Raw genomic sequence first — 24,832 nt, forward strand, 5'->3', positions numbered from 1 at the left:
AGTTTGGAGATGAGTTTTGTTGGAATTATGATGTTGAAGGTGGAGCTCAAGTCAATAAATAGGAGCCTGATGAAGGTGCCTTGCGCCACTCACCTAAATTCTTAAAGGTAAATAATTTGTACTCAATTTCATTAGTTTCAACTTTAGATAGCCCTCTCTTGACAGAATATTTATTAAATTGCTTAAATATCACTTGAAGTTGACATCTGGACATTGCTCCAGCCTGAAGCTGGAAAAATAGACTGCTTTCCCTTTAATAGTAAACTCTGCTAAAATTGACATGAATTAAGGGTTCCTTCAGAATTATTAATGCAAATAGCAGCTGTATATGATTTGAAGGTTCATGTGGCACAATGGTTGTGTCACTCCTCTAGGTTCAAATCCCACCTGCCTTGGAGCTGTGCCATACATGTCTGAATGATTGATTCATTTTTTTTATATATTGCTGGGGGAAATGAGTTTTGCAGCATAATTAGGTCAAAGTTTTCACACCTTTGGCAAAGGTAAGGATGACTCATGAAGTGTGATGCTGGGATTACTGTTGCCCTACATTAGAAAAATTACACGCGCGATCTCAATGCATTAGACACACATTGTTTGATTGTATAAATGATTACAATATTCATTCTGCATTATTAATACATGCTTGGATCGGCTATGTCAGCAGAGACTTCTGAATGGCTACATTTCATAGATTTGAGAGTGAAATGTTGCAGCATTTATTAGTTTTAAAATGTAGGATATTTACACTGAAGTGGTTAAGCAAAGAACACATCTGACTATTGTGGCCGTTATATAAAGGAATGTTTCATTCTTGACTTCTAGTGAATATCAACTGTACTGACCCTGGTGCACCAGTAAAAGGTCAACAAAAAATTCTCCCGGGAAGTGGGGAGATAAGCCAGGGTTATGCGACTGTGGGCACCACTGTGCGGTTCACCTGCAGTTATTCGTTTGTCTTGAGCGGGAGTGCACGGAGAACATGTCAACAGGATGGAACATGGACAGAGAAGCAGCCTACCTGTATAAAAGGTAATGCAGTGGAGCCTTTCTTGTACGCTGTGTAACTGGTGTCATAGCACCTGTTTCAGGACCCAACATAGGAGTTATAGGGGAAGGTAATATGACGGGTCAAATGGTATAAGATAAAGAGGTAAATTAGGAAGTTTGGAGCAAAGGCAAAAAGTGAAAGATTAATTTTCAAATAGGTTGTGGCGCAAGTTGCCAGGAACAACTTTTGAACTCAAAGGTGCAAACCCATTTGGTAAGCTGGAGTAAAATTTGTAAGCCTCATTCCAATATTTCATTGTAATTTTGATGGGAAGATGGCAAAAGACCTGGGGAAATAAACTCTTTATTCCAATTCTCATGAGTTTCTGCTGAGATTGTCATGAGACATCATCCAAGCTCCTACCCCAAGGCAAGAAAATATATGGAAAATAGCAAGTCTGAAAATAGATATGTAATCTTCTTAAAAGAAGTAGCAGCAGAGATGGTGGAAGAATCTTTTGAAACATTCCAAAATTCTTTAGGTTTTAGAAGGGCCTCAGTCAATGAAAAACAACAAGATTGTATTCAAGAAGTGAGGGAAGCAGAAACCACGAAAATATGGGCCAATTGCTCTTACACCTGTCCTTGGGGAAATACTAGAATCCATTTCTAAGGAAGTAGTCATTGAACGTGGTCACCATGGTTTTATGAAAGGGATATCATATTTGACAAGTTAATCAGAGTTCTTTGAGTGTGTAACTAGCAGGATTGGTGAAAGGAAGTCAGTAGACACAGTATAGTTAGACTTCTAAAACACATTCAATAAGGTGCCAAATTAATGTTCAGAGCTCCTGGTCTTGGGGATTTTATAATTTATGAAATGTAGGCATTGCTGGATGGTCAGCATGTTTGCCCATTCCTAAATAACCTTTCAAATGGTGGTGGTGAACTACCTTCTTGAACAACAGACATTCATTTGGAGCATATAGACCACAATGCCATCAGGGAAGGGGTTCCAAGCATTTGGAAGGTTAGTAGTTCTTTGGCTTAAGGACTATTGAGTTTGGTTCTGTTCCTTATCCTATGAGGTTTCCTCATATCTCTCTACACTGGAACATGTTTTACCTCTTTCATAGAATCATAGAATCCCTACAGTGTTGAAACAGGCCCTTCGGCCCAACAAGTCCACACCGAACCTCAGAGCATCCCATTCAGACCCATCCCCCTATAACCCACCTAATCTACACCCCCCTGAACACTATGGGCAATTTAGCATGGCCAATCCACCTAACCTGCACATCTTTGGACTGTCGGAGGAAACCAGAACACCTGGAGGAAACCCACGCAGACACGGGGAGAATGTGCAAACTCCACACAGACAGTCACCCGAGGCTGGAGTCGAACCTGGGTCCCTGGTGCTGTGAGGCAGCAGTGCTAACCACTGTGCCACTGTGCTGCCCGAGCTCCTGGACTTTGAAGTCCTTCACTGAGAACATTGTTTGTGCTAAGTCAGCTAGTCAGCCCATTACCTTATCTGGATGATCCTTCATCTCCTGAATTTCTTTTGCAGTGATGTTCTTTCTTCAGTATCAGGTAATTGCCTAGAACATTATCTGTGAAACCTGTAATTTCATGAAGTCCCTACACAGAAGATGATTGTTCTTTTGAGTCAAGAATTTTCTTTTTCCCAGTATCCTGGTACTCTGAGGCAGGCAATTTCTTCTTGACAGTATCTTGTATTTCAATGGCAGGGAGTTTCTTCTTGACTGTGTCAAACATTTGTGGATTTAGTCATTCTGCATCAACGTTGGCACCTACGGAATCATCTGCAGTCGATCTTCAGTCTCTATAAGCAAATTTTATTCTCAGTTGCTAACATATCTATGTTGAAGTACGCAAACTCTTTACTTCCACTTGTAAATTGGATTGAATAGTTTAATTAGACTTCTGTGGTTACCTCAGCAGAGGAACACAACATGATCACATCTTTAGACATGCTAATTGAGAGTTATCACTGATTTAGCTGTGGTTGATTACAATTCTGCTGCTGTTGATAGTCAACCGTGCCTTATGAATACACAGCTTTGATTTACTGGATATGTTTGAATTCTGTTCCATTAAGCATGATGGTATTTTCACGCAACACATTAGAGGGTATCCTCATTTAAAGATGGGACTTTGTTTCCACAGTGATACTGTCATGGTCAGATGCATCAGTAGACTGATGAGGGTGAGTTCAAGTAACTTTTTCTGGCTACAGATCAAGTCTAGCAGCTACATTTTTTTTGGACTCAGCCAGCTTCATCACAGTGGAAAAGACATATTCAGAGATGGGGATAGTGGTGTAAGTTATGCCTGTGTGAGTAAAACTTTGTCAAGCTGTTGCTTGACTAGTCTGTGAGACAGCTTTTCCAATTTTGGCACTAGTCCTCAGATGTTAATAAAGAAGACTTTGCAGGGTCAACAGAGCAGAGTTTGCTCTTGTTGTTTTGGCAACAATGCCAAATAGGCTTTTCAGTTTCATTCCTTTTTTAAACTTTATAGCGATCGATAAAACTGAAATATCATTATGAGTCAACCACATTGCTATGGTTCTAGACAGCAGGTTTGCTTTCTTACAGGACATTCGTGAACTAGGTGGGTCTTTCCTGACAATTAACAATGGTTGGTTTCACAGTCATCATTAAGCTTTTAATTCCAGCCTTCTCATTGAATCCAAATACCACCATCTTCTGTCTGTAGGATTCAAAACCATATCCCTAGAACATTCCCTTGGTTTCTGGATAACTAGTCCAGCAACAATACTTCAACACCATTGCCTCCCTCATATAGCTAGGAAAAGGATTGGTTATTCACCCAGAAACTGAGTCAGGATAAATGGTTCATCTTAAAACACTACACTAATGGAATACCACAAGGATCATTGTTTCAGTTTTGGGGCTCAAAATATTTACAATCTATATTAACAACTTGGATGGAGCAACCAATTACAGCAGAATTTGCTGACGATGCAAAGATAAGTAGGGAAGCAAGTTGAGAGGAGAATACAAATGGCCTGAATAGGGATATAGATAGTTTAAGTGAATAAGCACAAATCTGACATATGGAGTATAATGTAGGAAATATAAGGTTGCCTTCTTTCGCAGAAAGAGTGCAAAAGCAGAATTTTATTTAAATGAGAGAGACTAAAAATTCCATGGTACAGAGAGATGTGGGTATCCTCATACATGAATCACAAAAAGTTAACTTGCAGGTAACAACAAGTCATTATAGGAAGGCCAAAAGAACGTCAGACTCCATTGCAAAGAGGGTGGAGTGTAAAGTAATCTTGCTGCAACTGTACATGGCTTTAGGATCTGTGGCACATGGCACCCTGCCTCTGGGCTAGAAGGCTTGGGTTCAAGTACCACTTTCTCCAGAGGTATGACATAACATCTCTGAACAGGTTGATTAAACTGTCTGAAACAGTCCCACTTATAATGTGATGATTCGCCCTCCAATGGAGAATGCTGGGAATTATGGAACCATTCTTCAATTACAAGAGCTACTAAACACAACATGGCAATTTGGCTGCTTCTGGAAAGTCCCAGCAATCACGAGGATAAAAGCAAACTCACCAGCTCTCTGGAGTTTCACATCTCCCACGGTATGAACATTGCAGCAAAACCCAAACAAAGGAGCAACAGGAATTTTGTCTTTCCACTTGTGTTTGGTTTGAAAGAAAACCATTGAAACTCATCATACGAGAAATAGTGTGAACAGCATAACAGCTATCTCTCATGTACACAATGGTTTTGATGAGATTTAGCAAAACTGCCTGTTAGATTGAATTGCCCCATCCCGGAACATTTTCCCATGACTGACACTTAGGATTTTTTAACAGCTTTAATTGTACAATTCTGAACTGCTTTCTCAGGCTGCTTTTTAACATCAGAACAAACAACGAGCAGCTCCAGGCTCAGCTAAAGACTGTGTCTCAACGAGACCTCTCTTGAAACTTGATTTCTGAGAATAACCCTGCATTTTACCTGAAAAAGTGAACTAATTCCCAGTTTACAGGAAGCATATTGCTATACTTTGAACAGCGTGTACAGTACCTGAGTTCCTATAAAAGCAAATCCTGCCAGACCAGCTACCTTCACTCAGCACTGATGATGGACTCTGAGTGTATGTCTATACCTTTGACTTTTTACAAGTTATTTGGAACTTCTTTTTCTTTTTTTATATCTTTCTTCCCTCTATTCTTGCGTCCATGTTTTTGTGTATATTTGTGTGTGTATGTGTTGCCCTAGCTTTTGAATGCACCATTAAATTTTACTTTGTTTTAAGTCTAAAGAATTTACTGTGGATCGCTTTTTAATTTAGACCTCACTACAAGATGGTTTGGGGGAATGCACCACCACCTACTTCAAAAAGAGAAAATAGATTATGAAAAAAACACACCACTTCTAATATGGATGGAACAGGAAGACCCTAAAATAAATCAATTCAATCCCCTCCTCCTTGTTTGAGACACTGCTGTGATGTTGAGTTGAAAAAGAATTGTTGAAGAATACAAGCGTCTTTACTTTGCATTTAATTCATTTTCTACCAAACCTGGATTCGTTTGACACAACAGCATAGAGGACCTTTAATCTAGCAGGACCTAAACCAACTGAAGTGAATGTGTTCCTTGTGGCAGTGAGGGTGTTTTATTTTGTTTTTGATTTGATCAGCATATGGGGAACTTTAATCTGTGTCTAGGCCAAGTTATAACTGACCAGAAGGTGCTTAATGTTAGTCTTTGTATTTAAAAATATTTGCAAAAATTATTGTAGTTTTTAATAATATAATTCTGCTTCTTTGAATACAAAAATAATTCTGAAATTGTAGGATCCAGGTCTAAAAGGTGACAGGATAATCACTAATATATTGAATAATCTTAATTTCTAAATGTCTGTTGTCTTGAATGCCTTGTGTCTAGTTTTAAATAAAATATGTAAGTAACTCCAGTGGTAATGGTCTAAGTAGAATTTTAAAACAGTGTGGAGTTAATTTTTACAAAGGTTTGCAACTAGACACACAACCATATTAGACAAAACTGACATTGTGTTTATGTACTCTAGTTAAATAAACAAGGACTTTGAGAAGGACAAATTGTTTACATCAGGGCCTCGTCTTATCAAATTTTAATTCTGAGCACAGAAGGTCAGATGACCCTAGACAAACATTTATCCAATTCTGATGAAATAGTGAACACTGATAAGCATAGGCAGTAGGCTGGTATTCAAATGGGCTTCATCTAAACCTGTCCTAAAAACATACGAAATAGGAGCTGGATGTAGCCACTTGACCTTTGTGCTACCTGACATTCAACATTTCATTGATGATTTTTGACATTGACTCCATCTTCCTGCACTGTGGTTCAGGAATTCAGGATATAGAATCAGTCCAGCGGTGATGAGAAATTGTAAGGGAAAGAAGTCCCTTTGAGTGGCACAGTGGCTCAGTGGTTAGCACTGCTGCCTCACAGCACCAGGGACCTGGGTTCTTTTCCACTCTTGGGCAACTGTCTGTGTGGAGTTTGCACATTCTCCCCGTGTCTGTGTGAGTTTCTTCCAGGTGCTCTGGTTTCCTCCCACAGTCCAAAGATGTGCAGGTTAGGTGGATTGGCTATGCTAAATTGCCCCATAGTGTTCAGGGATGTGTAGATTACGTGCGTCATAGGGGGATGGGTCTGGGTGGGATGCTCTGAGGGTTGGGGTGGACTTGTTGGGCTGAAGGGCCTGTTTCCACACTGTAAGGATTCAATTTTTTAAGTCACTTATGGCAGAGATCTACAGGTCTATGATGTAGGAAGAAGAACACAAAAAGAAATATTGAGGGCTGTTATGGTCTAGTAGAAGTGCCCCTTCTGGGCCACAAGAGACCAGGGTTCAAATCACAGCTGCTCTAGAGGTGTCTCATAACATTACTGAACAGGTTGATTAGAAAAATATCTACAAGAAGAAATATTGGGTGCTTGTGATAAAGGGACAGCAATAATCACGGGTGATTTTGATCCATGTATAAACTGGAAGAATCAAATTGGTAATAGCCTCAATGAGGAATACATAGAATGCTTTAAAGAGTGTTTCTTAAGGCAACACATTCTGAAACCAATGTGTAACGTGGCAATGTTAATTAATGACCTCAGAGTGAAGGCACATGAAGTGTCTGCAATCATAACAGGATTGAATTTTACATCCAATTTGAAAAGTGAGTGTTTCCAAACTTAGCATTGTACACTTAAAAAGAGGGAGTATGTCAGCATGAAAACTGGCTTATTGGGACTGAACTGGGGTATTAGACTGTGAAATAGACCAAAAGAGAGGCAGGTGCAGACATTTAAAGGGATATTTCAGAATACTCAATGAGTGCACTCCTGCTATAAAGAAAACAAATCCAAGATCCACAATCCATGGTTACCTAAAGAAGTTAAACTAACTAGAAATGTAAAATCAGGTAGCAAGAGTTTCTATAGCTATCTTGGAGAGAAAAAGAGTAACACAAGTGTTATCATCTATACGGTGAGATTGGGACATTAATGATAAGTAATAAAGGAAGATATAATGAATAAATATTTTGCTTCTGTCTTTATGGTAGAGGATACAAAAAAATCTCAGTAATATCTATAAGTCCGGAAGGTGGAATGAAGAGAGGAACTTTGTGAACTCTCCCCAATGGCATTGCGGATCAACCCATAGCAGGTGGAGTTCAGGGGTTCAAGAAGGCAGCTCACCTCTACCTTGTCAAGGGCAAATAAGGATGGGCAATAAATGCTGGCCAGTTAGCTATGCCCACATCCCCCAAATGAATTTTAGAAAAGTTATGCTGAGCAAACTGATGGAACTGTGGGTTGATAAATCTCTCAGTCCTGATGAAAATCATACTGGAGTTTTGAGGAGATGCCAAATGAGGTAATAGGTGCATTGATATTAATTTTCCAAACTTTTTTTGGATATTGAAATTGTTCCATTATACTTTAAAGTAAGAAAATAACCCCTCTATTCAAGTTGGGGGGAGGGGACACAGAAAACAGGAAACTATAGGGCAGTTAGCTTGACATCTCCCTTGCAGGAGGTGTTGGAATAGATCATTAGGGTTATAGCTGTGCACTTGGTAAAACTCAAAGTAGTTGGGAAGAGTCAGCATGGTTTTGCGGAAAGGAACTTAACCAACTTATTGGAATTCTTTAGAGTCAGATGTGCAGTGGTTAAAGAGGATCCTGTTGACATGTTGAACTTGGATTTTCAGAAGGCACTTCACAAAGTTCTACATAAAAGGTTACTGTGCAAAGTAGGGGCTCAATAATATGGGAGTAACTTGCTTGGACAGATGATTGGCCAGCTGAAAACATACAGTATCCATAAATTAATCTTTTTCAGATTGGTAGGGAGTGATGAATGGGCTCCTGCAGGGGACTGTGCAGGGCCCTTAACTCTTTACCATTTACATCGATGACCTAGATGAGGGGTTTCAAGGCATGGTGACTAAATTTCCAGATGAAACAAAAATAGATAGGAACTTTCGTTATGAAGATGACATATCATGGATGCAAACTGAAAGATTGGCTAAGTGAGCGGACAAAAATCTGGCAGATGGAGTAGAATGTGAAGTTGTTTGCTTTGGTAGAAAAATAAAAAAAAAACAGGGTATAATTTGAGTAGTGAACATGTGCAAAACTCTTGGATGCAGGGGGATCCGTCACAATGGGTTAGAATACAGATACAGCAAGTGTTTAAGGAGGCCAGTGGAATGCTATCTTTTATTACGAGAGGAATTAAACATAAAAGGAAGAATGTTGTGCTTCACTTATACAAGGCATTGGTGTGACCACATCTCAAATACCATGTGTAGTTTTAGACTCCTTACTTAAGAAAGGATGTAGGTGCATTGGAGGTAGTTCAGAGGAGGTTTACTGGATTGAAACTTGGAATGATTAGATTGTCTTCTGCGGAAAAGTTGGACAGGCTGGGTTTGTTTTCACTAGAGTTTAGCAGGGCAAAAGGCAATTTGTTTAAAGTTTATAAGATCCTGAATGATCTTGACAAGGTGAACGCGGAAAAGATGCCTCCTCTTGTGAGTGAGTCAAGACACTGGGGCACTATTTGAAAACTAGGGGTCACCCTTTTAGGACAGAGAAATGAGGAATATTTTTTTCTCTAAGGGTTGTGATTGAGGCAGAGGTATATAGATTCTTATTAGGCAAAGGAGTTGAAGGTTATTGGGGGCTAGATGGGAATATGGAAATTTGAACACAGCATACCATCTATGATCATACTGAATAGCAGAGCAGACTCGAAGGATTGAATGGTCCACTTCTGTTCCTTATTTGTATGTCCCTGACAACCAAGAAAGTTGGAGTGTGGAGCCTATTGCCTTTGAAGAAATATATTTTCCATTCTTCTAACTCTGACATCGAGGAAGGAGAATGCACCAGAGATGTGAATGAGTGTACATTGTTCCAGAGAAACTGTGAAGTGGGATTGCATCATTGCAAATTTATGCCATTGAGGCACATATGTGGGGGCAATCTGCAGTCAAAGGTAGGGGACAAGGTCAGGAGTTTGAGGCACTGCAGTACATACCAGGCAGGCGATGGAGAAGGAATTGACCTTCAAGTAGGAATATAATGTCATATTCCAAAGGTTCCTAACATGACACTCAGTGTAAGTAGTGCTTATGCAGCTCTGGTACAAGCAGTAATAGATGGTTTGCAGATAAACTGGAAACCCAGGGTTGTGTACGAATGGAGATCCAGTTGGACACAAGTAGCTGATTGGTCTGTGGATTAATATTAAATTATCAATGATAAAGGCCTTCTGCTTGCCAACAACTATGTGATTGGCTCCCAGGTAGCTTAACTGCTTGGAGCTGTAAACACAGGGAAAAACATCAGTTCTTCACAGGCTCAGGAGCTGTTTCTGTTCCCTGCCATAAAAATCTGTCAGAACAGGAAAGAGTTGGTAGTAAACAAGACACACTCCTTATTTTTGAAATACTACCTGCTGTGTGGTGTGTTCGAAACCATTCTTAGAAAGTTAGTGAATGGATGATTGAATGTGCGAATGGGTAAAATGAATGAGGTAGCTAAGTAGGTAAAGTGGTAGGTATGTAGGTAGATGGGCAAGTGAATAATTGTCAATTGTGATCAGTTTGGGAAGTAGTCAGATTGCTGGTTAGTCAGATCTGTTTGGGATATATCTCTGGGTCTTTAAACCAGGCCTCTGCATTATTGCTGCTAATAAGTTTAGCATAATGACACTATAGTGCCGTTGTACACGAACTACAACTTTACTCTTAAATGCAAAGTAACATGTTGTGCTTGGGATATTTGCAATGTCAGAGATTGCTACATGCTACTCAAATGTTACAAATATCCCCAGCATAAGGTGTTGCTTTGGATTTAAGGGCAAAGTTTGTAGTTGGTATACAGTAGAGTGTTCACTCTATGTGCAAGCCATTCTGTTAGTTTAGAGGTAGAGGTGAGGCAATGAATTCTCTCCCTACTGATTTGCTTATGTGTGTTTCTTTTATTTAAGCTTGCAAGCAACCTAAGCTCCCTAACCTGGTGAAACAGAAAGTTCTGTCAATGCAACTTCAGACTAGGTAAGTGTCCAGTGCCTGTGCTTGGAAAGCAGTGTAATATTCCCTGGGTCTAGCTTTTAATGCCTTGAGTTTACTTTTCACAGATACAGGCCCATTTGCAGGCACAGACTATTGCGTAGGATTTAAACTTGCATGACTAGAGTTAACATAGACCACCACAGTGGGAAGCATGGTGCCCGGGCCCACTTATCATGGAAAAAGCAACAAGTCAATCTTCTGGCAGCAGCAAAAACTACCCCCTTGAAGTCCAAAGGGGCTGATATGGGATTCCTGGCTACTGGCACTGATAATGAACCAATTAAACCCATTGTGTTATCAGCTCTGAGCTCAGCAACAATTGTGGTGAGTATAGGGATAAAAAAGGGGCTGCCCAGATTTCCCACATTCTTGAAAGTCTGCCAAGCAAAACCTCTCTCCTTTGGTTTAGCTGTGGCCTCCTGAGGAGGTATGGTGGATTGCAGGGCTCCTCGCTGTCAGGAGCCCTGTCCCCATGCCCTGACCCCATCCCACTATCCGCAACCCCTAGCCTGCCTTCGCTCACCTATAGCCTGGGATCTTCCGGCAATCCTCAGATTCTGGTGCATGTGCTATTGCCAGCAACAACCGACCCCGATAGCATTGGCAGCAATGAAGAGCTGGCTGCAGGAAGTACTTACACCACCTGGAACGTCAATCATGGGAAAGCCTGTCGTGATCACTTAAGTGCTTGAAGGGCTTGTGGCTCCATTAGCCATTCAACTGATGGGACTTCCCCATTGCTTCTCTATATGGAAGGTGAAACTCTGATTCACCCAACAATTCCTGGCTGTAGGCACGAGCAATCTTTCTCATACAGTCACAGTTACCAACATCATCACCATTAGCATTCCCTCACAGATGAGGAGGACTGTCTTCCACTCTCAGGGTGACCTCATTAGGTGTCAGTAGTCACCAATGCAGCTTACATATGCTCTGTTACACTTGGGGCAGAAATTGGTCATGGGAAGGGGTGGGTGGGACATTGGTGTGCCAGCACGCTCCTTTCGCTGTTTACACCTGGTTTCTGCTTTATTTAAATTCATTTTTGGGATGTGTGCATTGCTGGCCAGTAGGCATTTATTGCCCTAGTTGCCCTTGTGAAGGTGGTGGTGAGCCGTTACCTTGAACCGCTGCAGTCCACCTGCTATGGGTTGACCCACAATGCCATTTAGGAGGGAATTTCAAGATTTTGACCCAGCAACAGTAAAGGAACGACAATATATTTTCAAGTCAGGATGGTGAGTGGCTTAGAGTTAAACTTGGAGGTGGTGGTGTTCCCATATTTGTGCTGCCCTTGTCCTTCTGGATAGAAGTGGTCGTGGGTTTGGAAGGTGCTGTCTGAGGATCTTTGGTGAATTTCTGCAGTGCATCTTGTAGATAGTACACCCTGCTGCTACTGAGCATCAGTGATGGAGGGAGTGGATGTTGGTGGATGCAGTGCCATTCAAACCAGCTGCTTTGTCCTGGATGATGTCAAGCTTCTTGAGTGTTGTTGGGGTTGCAAGTGGGGAGTATTCCATCACACTCCTGACTTGTGCCTTGTAGATGGTGGACAGGCTTTGAGGAGCCAGGAGGTGAGTTACTTGCCACAGTATTCCCAGCCTCTGACCTGCTGTGGTAACCATTATGTTTATGAGGTGAGTCCAGTTGAGTTTGTGGTCAATGATAATCCCCAGGATATTGATAGTGGGGGATTCAGTGATGGTAACACCATTGAATGCCAAGGGGCAGTGGTTAGATTGTCTCTTATTCGTGGTCGTTGTAGCCTGGCATTTGTGTGGTGCAAATGTTACTTCTCACTTGTCAGCCTAAGCCTGGATATTGTCCAGATCTTGTTACATTTGTACATGGACTGATTCAGTATCTGAGGAGTGATGAATGGTACTGAACATTGTGAAATCATCAGTGAATATCCCCACTTCTGACATTATGATGGAGCGAAGGTCATTGATGAAGCAGCTAAAGATGATTGGGCCAAGGACACTACCCTAAGGAACTCCTGCAGAGATGTCCTGGAGCTGAGATGACTGACCTCTAACAACCACAACCATCTTCCTATGTGTCAGGTATGACTCCAATCGCCGGAGATTTTGTTCTTTGATTCCCATTGATTCCAGTTTTGCTAGGGCTCCTTGATGCTACACTCGGTCGAATGCTCCCTTGATGTAAAGGGCTGTCACTCTCACCTCACCTCTGGAATTCACCTCTTTTGTCCATGTTTGAACCTAGGCTGTAATGATATCAGGAGCTGAGTGGCCCTGGCGGAACCCAAACTGGGCGTCACTGAGCAGCTTATTACTGAGCAGGTGCAGCTTGATAGCACTGTTGGTGACACCTTCCATCACTTTACTGATGATTGAGAGTAGACTGATGGGGTGATATTTGGTCAGGTTGGATTTGTCCTGCTTTTTATGTACAGGACAACCCTGGGCAATTTTCCACATTGTCAGGTAGATATCAGTGTTGAAATTGTACTGGAGCAGCTTGGCTAGGGGAACGGCAAGTTCTGGAGCACAAGTCTTCAGTACTATTGCCGGAATGTCGTCAGGGCCTGTAGCCTTTGCAGTATCCAGTGTCTCCAACCATTTCTTGATATCACGTGGAGTGAACTGAATTGGCTGAAAACTGGCATCTGTAATGCTGGGGACCTCTAGAGGAGGCTGACAGCAAGTCTCGAGGTTCTCGACGCATTACCAGATGCTGCTCCTCCATATTGGATGCTGTTGGGCCAGTGATTCCCCAGTGTCTGTGGGAATGCTGCAGTTCACCAGTGAGGCCTTTAGGATTTCATTGAAGCATTCCTCCGTCTGCCTGGGGCTCACCGGCCAATTTGATGCTGGGAGTATAATACCTGCTTGGGGAATCTCGTGTTGGTTATGCGGATGACTTGCCCAGCCCATCATAGCCGATTAAAGGTGGTCAGTGCTGGGGATGGTGGCCTGGTCAAGGACGCTGATGTTGGTGCGTCTTTCTTCCCAGCGGATTGCAGAATCTTGTGCAGGCAGCATTGGTGGTACTGCTCCAACGCCTTGAGGTGTCTGCTGTAGATAGTCCATGTCTCAGAGCCGTATAACAGGGTGGGAACCACCACAGCTCTGTACACCATAATCTTGGTGTCAGATATTGTTATCTTCAAGCACTCTTTTCCTCAGGCGGCCGAAGGCTGCATTAGCACACTGAAGTTGCCAACAGACATGAGATCCAATGACAGAATCTTAAGTGTTTAGGATTGGTGAGATTTAAATGATGTTGTTGAAACTGTAATGACCTCATCACAACATGTCTAATGCATGCCTTATGTTGCTTGTTTTTACCATCAGGAAGACTCCACTGCATAGACTGTTTGCTGCTATACAAGACAAGGAACAATCCCAAATTTCTCCCACTAAAATCCCAGTGCATCATATCGGGAATCTTCCAGCAGGTTTCTATCATCCCCACACACAGCTGGAATATGAATGTATCTCCCCCTTCTATAGGCGTCTTGGAAGCAAGAAAAGGACATGTCTTAAAACAGGAAAATGGAGTGGACGATCACCAACATGCATTCCAAGTAAGTTACTTAACTTCCCCTCTTCCTGTTCTTAAGATGTGGGAGGATATGATACAACATTTGGCCTGCCAAGATAATGCCACCTCAATGCAAGAGCAACTCAGCTAATCCCAGTCCACTTGTACTGCATCACCCTGAATGTTTTTTCCACCTTCAGATAATAATTCAATTCTCTTTTGAAAGCCATAATTGAAGCTGCCTCCACTGCAGTTTCCTACAGTAGTGCATTCCAGATCTTAACCACTTGGTCATTAAAAAATTTCCTTCATGTCGCCATGGCTTCTTTTACTATGTTGACTCTCTGCCAAGGAACAGTTTCTTCTGATCAATATTGTTCAAACCTTTGAACAGCTCTGAAATTTTGCGTCAATCTTCTCTGAGAAGGTCACCCTCAATTTGTCTATTCTATTCACACAACAATATAATTTGTCCCTGGAACAATTCTCATAATTTTTTTTCTGCTTGCTCATTACTATTTGCACATTTTCCTAAATTGTAGTGTCTACATTTGGACACAATACTATAGATGAGGTCAAATGAGTGTTTTATAAAAAGTTCAGCATAACTTATTGGCTTTTTTTACTCTAGTTTTCTACTTATAAAACTCTGTTTGACTTACAAAAACCTTTATAACTGGCTTTGCCATATTTGCACTCCCAGTCCCATTCCTCTCATACCATTTTTAGATCTGTAACCTTTATCTTATGTTGCCTGTCTTGTTCATCGTCAATAAATACACCACTTCACATTTTTTTGCAATAAATTTAATTTGCCACAAGTCTAACCCTTTCCCAGCCTATCTATCTCTTGTAGCCTTCTCTTTACCTTGCTCATAAGTGATAATACGTCCAGGTTTTGTGTTGTCTGCATATTTAGAAACTATTCCCTATACACTCAATTGAATGTCATTCATGCAGATTTAAAAAGTCCTAATAGCACATCCTGGGGAATTTGTACCTGTTTTTGTACCAGTGTATCTTTCCCATGTCAGAAAAAAACCCCATTCACAACAATTTTGTTTCATGACACTTGACCAATTTTATATCCATTCTGCAACTGTTCCTTTTATTCTATGGCATTAACTTTGATAACAAGACCGGCATTTATTGGATGGCATTTAATCAACTCCCCTTCGTAAGTCAGTGTACACCACTTAAACTGTATTACCTCAACAACTCTGGTACCTTGTCAAAAAACTCAAGCGAATCGGTTAAATGATTGTCCCTTAACAAATCCATGATTTATTTTCTTAATTAATCAATATTTGTCTAGGTGACTGTTATTTTTGTATTAATATTTATCCAGCCTTAATTTGGTGGCTGTTCTTTTGTCTATTCCTAAGAAATATAAAAATCCACTGAAGTTTTGATTTCACGGAATTTCACTAGTTACAATCTTGAAGTGAAATACTATGACTTCTTGACTTTGCATGTGATTGAAAGTTTTTTTTTAGTAGTGCAGTGTTCAAACTAACTGAAGTCACATAGTTTCCATAATAGTTTCCTTGAAAAATGCATGTTTATATAAACCTGGTCTGTTCCTAGAGTCATAGAGGTGTACAGCACGGAAACAGACCCTACGGTCCAACTCGTTCATGTTGAGCAGACAAAGTAAATTAATCTAATCCCATTTGCCATCATTTGGCCCATATCCCTCTAAACCCTTCCTATTCATTTACACATCCAGATGTCTTTTAAATGTTTTGATTGTACCAGCATCCACCATTTCCTTTGGCTGTTCATTCCACACATGCGCCACCCTCTGCATGAAAAAGTTGCCCTTTAGGTCCTCTTTTAAATCTTTCCCCTCTCACTTTAAACCTATGCCCTCTAGTTTTGGACTCCCCAACCCTGGGGAAGAGATCTTGAGCATTCACCCTATCCACGTCCCTCATTATTTTATAAACTTCTATAAGGTCACCCCTCTGCCTCCACTCCAGGGAAATAGCCCCAGCTCATTCAGCCTCTCCCTATAACTTAAACTCTCCAAACCTGGAAACATCCTTGTAAATCTTTTCTGAACCCTTTCAAGTTTAATGATATCTTTCCTATAGCAAGGAGAACAGAATTGAATGCAATATTCCAAGAGTGGTCTAACCAATGTCCTATACAGCTGCAACATGACCTCCCGACTCCGATACTCAATGCGTTGACCAATAAAAGCAAGTGTACCAAATGCCTTCTTCACTGTCTAAATTTAAGAATAAAATTGAAAATGTTGTCAGAAAGAGCCAATCAGTTTGTAACTTCATAGACAGAACTTAATCTGTTGCAAGCCACGCCCAACAATGGAACTGGTAGTATATGCTACTTCCACTTTCTTGCCTTTTCCCTATTTGGTATGACGATTAAAAAGGCAATGATATGTTTGGGAGATGTATGATTTTATGATGGTGGAGGTTCTTCATTGAAACTTGCTGCCAGTCAACAATGCTGCAGCTATGAGTGGGCTACAGAAGAAGCTTCTGGTCAAACAACGAGGCTCAATATCAAGGCTAATCTTTCCTGCCCAAGTCCATTGCCATTAACATAACATTGATTGACAGCAGAAAGTTGGCGCAGGTGACTTATCGAATTTAAATTTCCCATCTAAACATGTGACATTTTATTGATTTTACTTTATTTATGTATGCATCGTTGTTCTGTGTTGAGATTTCAAAGTCTGAGATCTAAATGTCTTGGTAAACCTCATGCTTGTCTCACATTGATGGTTAGAGAAGCATTGGTAATGGTAACTTTATTGTAGAAGAAAAGAAATTGGTGTTTTTGTGTTCCCTCTTTGTTGAATGTTGATTTTAACATCATGTTGACGTGTCCATCATTCAGTGGAACATGGCCGAATTTTGAAAGCTGAATTGGCCCTCCCTTCTATTGCATTGTAAACGAGATTGTATGAGATTGCACTCAGCAGGAGCAATTGAAATATTGTACGTGACCTCCAAGCCTCATAAGAACTCTGCCAGGCAACACTCAAGCAGATATTCACCTGCACATCTGATAATGTGGTATGCTGTATCCGCTGTTCCCATTGTGGCCTCCTCTACATCGGGGAAACCAAGCGGAAGCTTGGGGACTGCTTTGCGGAACACCTAAACAACTCATATTTCGCACTAAACAATTGCACCTCCCAGTAGCGAACCATTTCAACGCCGCCTCCCATTCCTCAATCGACATGTCCCTCCTGGGCCTCCTGCAGTGCCATAACGATGCCACCCGAAGGTTGCAGGAACAGCAACTCATATTTCGCTTGGGAACCCTGCAGCCCAATGGTATCAATGTGGACTTCACAAGCTTCAAAATCTCCCCTCCCCCTACCGCATCCCAAAACCAGACCAGCTTGTCCCTGCCTCCCTAACCTGTCCTTCCTCCCACCTATCCCCTCCTCCCACCTCAAGCCCCACCCTCATCTCCTACGTACTAACCTCATCCCGCCCCCTTGACCTGTCCATCCTCCCTGGACTGACCTATCCTCTCCCTAACTCCCCACCTACACTCACCTTTACTGGCTCCATCCCCGCCTCTTTGACCTGTCTGTCCCCTCTCCACCTATCTTTTCCTCTATCTATCTTCTATACGCCTCCCCCTCTCTCCCTATTTATTTCAGAACCCCCTTCCCCTCCCCCATTTCTGAAGAAGGGTCTAGGCCCGAAACGTCAGCTTTCCTGCTCCTCTGATGCTGCTTGGTCTGCTGTGTTCATCCAGCTCTACACCTTGTTATCTCAGATTCTCCAGCATCCGCAGCTCCTATATGTCCATATCACTGTCTTTATTTACTTATACATTTACAAAAAATACTTTCAATGACATAAGAAAATGAAATCATTACTGTTATGCAGAGCCTTCTAATGGGGAACACATGAGTTATCGTTACTCATCCCATGTTAGGCCATGTTGGTCAGGGATATTAAATGCAAACTTACTCCTCTTAATCTCTAGCATTCCTTTCCAACTATCTCTCTGGGCCTCCCCACATCTCTCTCTTTTAAAGATCTTCCCAAAACCTATTTTTTTTACCAATCAACTCTCCTAAGTTTTTGTATTTACCAAACAAAAAAAAAGACATAAACATCTTCAGAAACGTTTAAAAGGAGTAATGTAATTAGTAATGGTTATTATTAAAACCCTAATGTGAAGATAAATTCTTTTTATGTTCTGTAATACTCTTGTCCATACCTCCAGGTTTGAAACAAAAAAAGGGCTTCTTGGAATTTAGGCTGGTGACATGGTTACAAATGGACAGAGAGAAAAATTGGTGGTTGACATTAAAAAAATGATGCACATAGAGCGAAAGAATAAATCTGATGGAACTTATGTGGAACAAAATCAAAGTTGCTGGAAAAGCTCAGCAGGTCTAGCAGCATCTGTGAAGGAAAAAACAGAGTTAACGTTTTGGGTCCGGTGACTCTTCCTCAGAACTGCTGGTGGCTGGGAAAACGTCAGTTTATATGCAGAAAAAAAGGGAAATGGGGTTGGGAGTAAATGATAGGATAGAGCCTAAAGAGAGAGAAGAGAGACAGACAAAGAGTTGATAACGATCAGGCTGGGAGGGTGAGTAGTTGTTAATGGGGACTGTTAGTGACTAACAACAGGGGGTGTGAAGTGGCAGGCTATGTGGTAACAAGGCCTGGTGTGTGGGGTGGGGGGCTGGGACAGGGGAGAGTTTAGGCCCTAAAATTATTGAACTCGATATTGAGTCCAGAGGGCTGCAGGGTCCCCAAGTAGAAAATGAGGTGTTGTTCTTCTAGTTGCGTTGAGCTTCGCTGGAACACTGCAGCAAGCCAGAGACAGAGATGTTGGCCAGGGAACAGGGTGGTGTGTGAAAGTGGCAGGCAACAGGTAGCTCAGGGTCGTTTTTGTGAGCAGAACATAGATGTTCTGGGAAGTGGTCACCTAGGCTACGCTTCGTTTCCCCAGTGTACAGGAGACCACATTGTGAGCAGTGAATGCTGTAGACTAGATTCTGGGAAGTGCAGGTGAAGTGTTGCTTCACCTGGAAGGTATGTTTGGACCCTTGGATACTGACGGGGGGGAGGAGGTAAATGGGCAGGTGTTGCACCTTCGCCGGTTACAGGGGAAGGTGCCGTAGGGCTGTGGGGAGGTGTTGGGGGTGAAGGAAGTGTGGACCAGGATGTCCCAGAGGGAACGGTCCCTGCGGAAGGTGTACAAGGGAGGGGAGGGGAATATGTGTCTGGTGGTGGCATCTTGCTGGAGGTGGCGGAAATGGCATCTGATCATGTTTACCAGTTTTGCTGAAAAGTCATTTAATTGAACTGATAAATCTGGCCTGAAGAAGAGTCACTGGACTCTAAACGTTAACTGTGCTTTCTCTCCACAGATGCGGCTAGACCCAAGTTTCCCCAGCCATTTCTGTTTTTGATAAATCGCTTCCCTCATCATAGATGCTGCCAACCTGCTCAATATTCTGAGCAATTTTTATTTGTCATTTATGTGTGATGCTCTTAGAATGTACCCTGACCCTTCACAGTCAACTTCTTTTTGTAAAGATGATCAATATTTTGGCAAATGCACCCAGTCAATTTGGCACACAGCAAAATCCCAAAACTGAAATTGACATGTCAATTTGGCCAGGGCTATGGAAGAAATTTTGTTAGTTTATTAGAGAATTACCCTGGTATTTTCTAATTCTGGTTGATTGCTTAGATGTTAACCAACGTTTGCCACTTATTTTATGAACGTTTTGTGTTACAATAAACAGATTGTTTTGAATTCATTGAAGCAGCCTGATGAAAGTATCTTTTAGTCTGGATAGTGGTCCAAAAGGGAATCGATTGACAATTTTGATGATTAAATCAAAACATTTTTCTTAATCAAGTGACTAGTGGAATAATGGAGCTTGATTACCAATGCAGTCCTCCAATACATTCATAAAAGCAGTTGTTTCTTTGGTCCATCCACAATGGAATATGGGAATGAAAATGTGCAATTTAGCCATGAAGTCTACCTACCATTTAATTAAAATATAACTGATCCTCATGTTAATTCTATTTATCCATCTTGGTTCTGTGCTCTTTAATACCCTTGCATAAAAACTCTTTCAATTTCAGTTTTGAAATTTTCAGTGGTCTAACATCTTGAAACAGAAAGTTCTTGATTTCCTTTTGTGTTATAGTGTTCACTAACATGATCCCAAGGCCGTACACCCACTTTGTTCCAGATCCTTTGATCAAAGGATATAGGATTCAATACATTGAACCCCTACAGTTTGGAAACAGGCTATTCAGCCCATAAAGTCCACACTGCACCATTGAAGAGCATCCCACCCAGACCCACCCCCCGACCTTATCTCTGTAACCCTGCATTTCCATCTAGCCTGCACATGCCATGGGCAATTTAGCATGGCCAATCCACCTAACCTGTACATTTTTGGACTGTGGGAGAAAACCGGAGCACCCAGAAGAAGACCATGTAGACACAGGGAGAATGTGCAAACTCCACACAGACAGTTGCCCAAGACTTGAATCGAACCCAGGTCCCTGGCACTCTGAGGTAACAGTGCTAACCAGTAAGCCATCATTGCTGCCCATGGTGATCATATCATATACCCCACAGATATAGTTGATCCCAGTATAACCTATCAAATTGCTAAATCATATCTCACTGCATTTAAGATCATACCTTAATCATCAAAACTCAAGGCTACATAAGGCTAGGCAATGCAACCTGTTATTATAACTTAGCCCTGTAGCCCAGGTATCATTGTCATGAATCTTATTGTGAAGGTGCAGTGCTAAGAACTGAATACAGGTCAAGTGAGCTGGCTAAGTGGGTTTTGTTGACAGGGTGAACCTGTGGAAATTGCTGTTTTCTTTCAGTTTTTATTCTCTCACTTGTTTCTTTTCAATGAAATGTTTATGCTGTTTGTTTGTCTGCTTGGTAGTTTGTGGAAAACTTGGCAACTTCAGCCTGCAGAATCTGCCCTCGATGGCATGGGCATGGCAGGCTGCACTTTACCATAAGACGGCACGCACCAGCAATGAGATTGTCAGGCAGCAAGCATGGTTCCTGGCTTGCAGTGGGGCACTCCTGAATGAACGGAACATTGTGATTGCCGCCCACTGTGTGACGGAGCTGGGGAAGGTGGTGATGATCAGCGCAGCTGATATGATGGTGGTCCTGGGAAAGCATTACCATGAGGAAGACCGGCAAGAGAAGAGCCGACAATATCTGCAAGTAAGTAGTATTTGGCAGGGTTGGGCCAGGCACAGGAGGAGAAGGTTCTCAAATGCTGCATAGCCACTCACCCAATATTTACTATGGGCAGTCCTCAGGAGCCATGCTTTTTGAATTGGAGATGAAGAAATCAAACCTTTAACGATCTAATAGAGGTCTCAATCAAATACACTTTCTTGTGAAAAATGTCATGATGGACTGACCCCTCCTCTTCAAAAATATAAATTCCCTCAAGAGCTGAGTCACCAGAGTTGTTGTAAAATGAAATATTTCGCTGGCCAATTCAAAGACAGGCAATACTTCAATAAGGTCTTATAATTATCAATCAAAATGTGAGCACAGTCCCTGTTGATGCACAGAGTTTTAGACCTTTTGAAAAACTCAGCTAAGCATTCACAATGGGCTCATGCATAAAATAAAAATCGGAGAAATGTTAATAATGGAGTCTATTGAAACCCAATGGCTTGTATTCTAAGCTGTTAACTAAAACAGGTAGTGGCTTCTTTTCTATCTAAGTGAAAGCTGCTGAAGGTAATGGCTTCTTTTCTATCTAAGTGAAAGCTGCTGAAATTTATCTTTTATTTTGAAAGGACTTGTGGCATTTAAATAATTTAATATTATTATGCTAGAAATCCCAAGCAGTGTTTTCTTTAGTTTTGAATGCATAAAAGCAATACTCCAATGCAAAAAATGCGAGAAACCAAAGTGGGGGCAGTAATCCCAGCATCTAATTTTGTTCACCATATTTTAATGGCTCTGGAGTAGTTTCAACCCAGCGAAAATGCAAGCTTAGATCACAGAACACTACACAGAGGAGGAACCTGACAGTATTTGGTGAATTGTTCACTGTAACCAACAGTAAACAGCTACAGGAAGGAAAGCTAACTAGCTTGTGGGATGAGTAAAACACTGTAGAGGCAGAGACAGGAAGAATTTAAGGGTGAATTGTGTTGCTTTTTGAGTAATATTCCACCCATTTGGTCTGTAAAGTTGTCTGCAACTCTTTATTTTGCTGTGAAATTACTCTGAAAGCGAGTTTAATAATACAGTATGCTTTAAGATGATAGAGAAGAACATAATTATGACAAGAAAGTGCTTGTTAACAGACTGGAGAAAGGCTGATCTTTAGGGCTGAGAACAGAATTTGGGAAAGCAAGCTGGGTAAAAACATTGGCATCATCAGTGGTAGTGGTTGTTGCTTGATTCAACGATGACCTGACACACGATCCAGTTTTTTGCCATGGGCCTTCAGATAACTCAACAGTCTGCTGTTTGGGCACGGGAACCAGGAAGTTCCAAAATGCACTGAGGTGAGATTGACTGCCCTAGGCATCAAGGCAGCAGCTGACCGACTCTGGCAAACAGGGGCTCTAACAAGGTTTTAATTTCATGGGAATCGGGAGACACTCTCCATTGTTTGAAGTTGCACCTAGGACACGGTAAAATGGTTGCAATTGTTCGGAAGTTAGTCATGTCAGTCCCAGGACACCACTGAAGGAATTCGTTGAAGTAGTGTCAAATCATCTTTAGCTTATTTATCAATGACCTGCTCTGTATGATATAGAAAGTGAGAATTTTGCAAATGATTGCATGATGTTTGTTTATAGAACTTTATAAGATTGTGAATGGCATGGATAGAGTGGAAAGTATGAGGATTTTTCCCAGGGTGAAGGGATCAATTACTAAGTGATACAGGTTCAAGGTGCAAGGGGGGAAGTTTAAAAGAGATGTTCGAGTCACGTTTATCACACAAAGGGTGGAGAGTGCCTGGAATACGCTGCCGGAGGAGGTGGTGGAAGCAGGGACAATAACAGCATTCAAGAAACACCTGAATGAATACATGAATAGGAAGGGAATAGAGGGATATAGATCCTGTAGGTGAAGACAGTTTTAATATGGAAGGGCAAAGTTCTTGGCACAGGCTTGGAGAGCCAAAGGGCCTGTTCCTGTTCTGTGTTGGTCTTTGTTTTTTGTTCTATGTCTAGCTTCCTTTGACTATTTCAGTATTTGAGGAGTGACAATGTCCATATGCAGCAAAAGTGAACAACATTCAGACTTGAGCTACGACACCATGTTGGCATGCAACCATGTAGAACAACAATAAGAAACATTGTTGAAAGGTGTTCAGCAGAATGCAAGAAATTACTATTTTGCTAAAAAGATGGAACAAAGTAAATACTGGTGAGAATCCATAGAAGCAAAATGCCACAAAGAGATAACTGAAAGCTGGAGAAGAGGCATACATTAAGTACATAGAGACCAGCAGATTACATGATAAGAGAATGCAAAGAGATTTGGAAAGAAGTCAAAAAATAATTAGGAAGTCAAAGTAGAACTGTGACATTAACTTGTGAAAGAATATAAAACAAATTATTAAAACATTTCACATCAATAAAAGGGGACATCTATAATGGGAACTGCTCCACTAAGGACTAGATAGGATAATACCATATGGTGGAATGGTAAATAATGCTTTAATATTTATCATGGTGATAGAAGAGGTAGACATAATATGGCATAAAGTGCTGAATAGTAAGTGCATTTCAAGTTAAAATGGGAGGTGTATTCAATAAAATAAAATTGAAAGAGGGATTTAAAATGTTCTGGTGTCATGATAGTGTCTCTACCTCTGAGCCATGAGTCCCAGGTTCAAGTCCCACCTGCTCCAGAAGTGTGTAGTAACATTTCTTTGGGGCAGCACGATGACTGAGTGGTTAGCACTGCTGCCTCACAGTGCCAGGGACCTGGGTTTAATTCAAGCCTTGGGTGACTGTCTGCGTGGAGCTTGCACAATCTCCTTGTGGCTGTGTGGGTTTCTGCAGGGTGCTCTGGTTTCTTCCCACAGTCCAAAGATGCGCAGGTTAGGTGAGATAACAAGGTGTAGAGCTGGATGAACACAGCAGACCAAGCAGCATCAGAGGAGCAGGAAGGCTGACGTTTCGGGCCTAGACCCTTCTTCAGAAATGGTGGGAGGGGAAGTGGGTTCTGAAATAAATAGGGAGAGAGGGGGAGGCGGATAGAAGATGGATAGAGGAGAAGATAGGTGGAGAGGAGACAGACCGGTCAAAGAGGCGGGGATGGAGCCAGTAAAGGTGAGTGTAGGTGGGGAGTTAGGGAGGAGATAGGTCAGTCCAGGGAGGACGGACAGGTCAAGGGGGCGGGATGAGGTTAGTAGGTAGGAGATGGGGGTGGGGCTTGAGGTGGGAGGAGGGGATAGGTGGGAGGAAGGACAGGTTAGGGAGGTGGGGACGAGCTGGGCTGGTTTTGGGATGCGGAAGGGGGAGGGGAGATTTTGAAGCTTGTGAAGTCCACATTGATACCATTGGGCTGCAGGGTTCCCAAGCGGAATATGAGTTGATGTTCCTGCAACCTTCGGGTAGCATCGTTGTGGCACTGCAGGAGGCCCAGGATGGACATGTCATCTGTGGAATGGGAGGGGGAGTTGAAATGG

General features: G+C 41.8%; 1 protein-coding gene across 1 annotated transcript in view; it reads left to right on the forward strand.

The window, feature by feature from the left end:
- The window catches only part of pamr1a (peptidase domain containing associated with muscle regeneration 1a), a 139,020-nt gene that overhangs the window by 102,942 nt on the left and 11,246 nt on the right, over positions 1 to 24,832 (forward strand). Inside the window, exons 10-13 of the mRNA XM_020512965.2 lie at positions 826 to 1,032; positions 10,554 to 10,620; positions 13,959 to 14,191; positions 21,089 to 21,381. Coding sequence (XP_020368554.2) covers positions 826 to 1,032; positions 10,554 to 10,620; positions 13,959 to 14,191; positions 21,089 to 21,381 — 800 coding nt within the window. The remainder of the gene's footprint in view (positions 1 to 825; positions 1,033 to 10,553; positions 10,621 to 13,958; positions 14,192 to 21,088; positions 21,382 to 24,832) is intronic.

Source organism: Rhincodon typus, chromosome 17 (genome assembly GCF_021869965.1).
Source record: "Rhincodon typus isolate 14 chromosome 17, sRhiTyp1.1, whole genome shotgun sequence".
Classification (NCBI taxonomy): Eukaryota; Metazoa; Chordata; class Chondrichthyes; order Orectolobiformes; family Rhincodontidae; genus Rhincodon; species Rhincodon typus.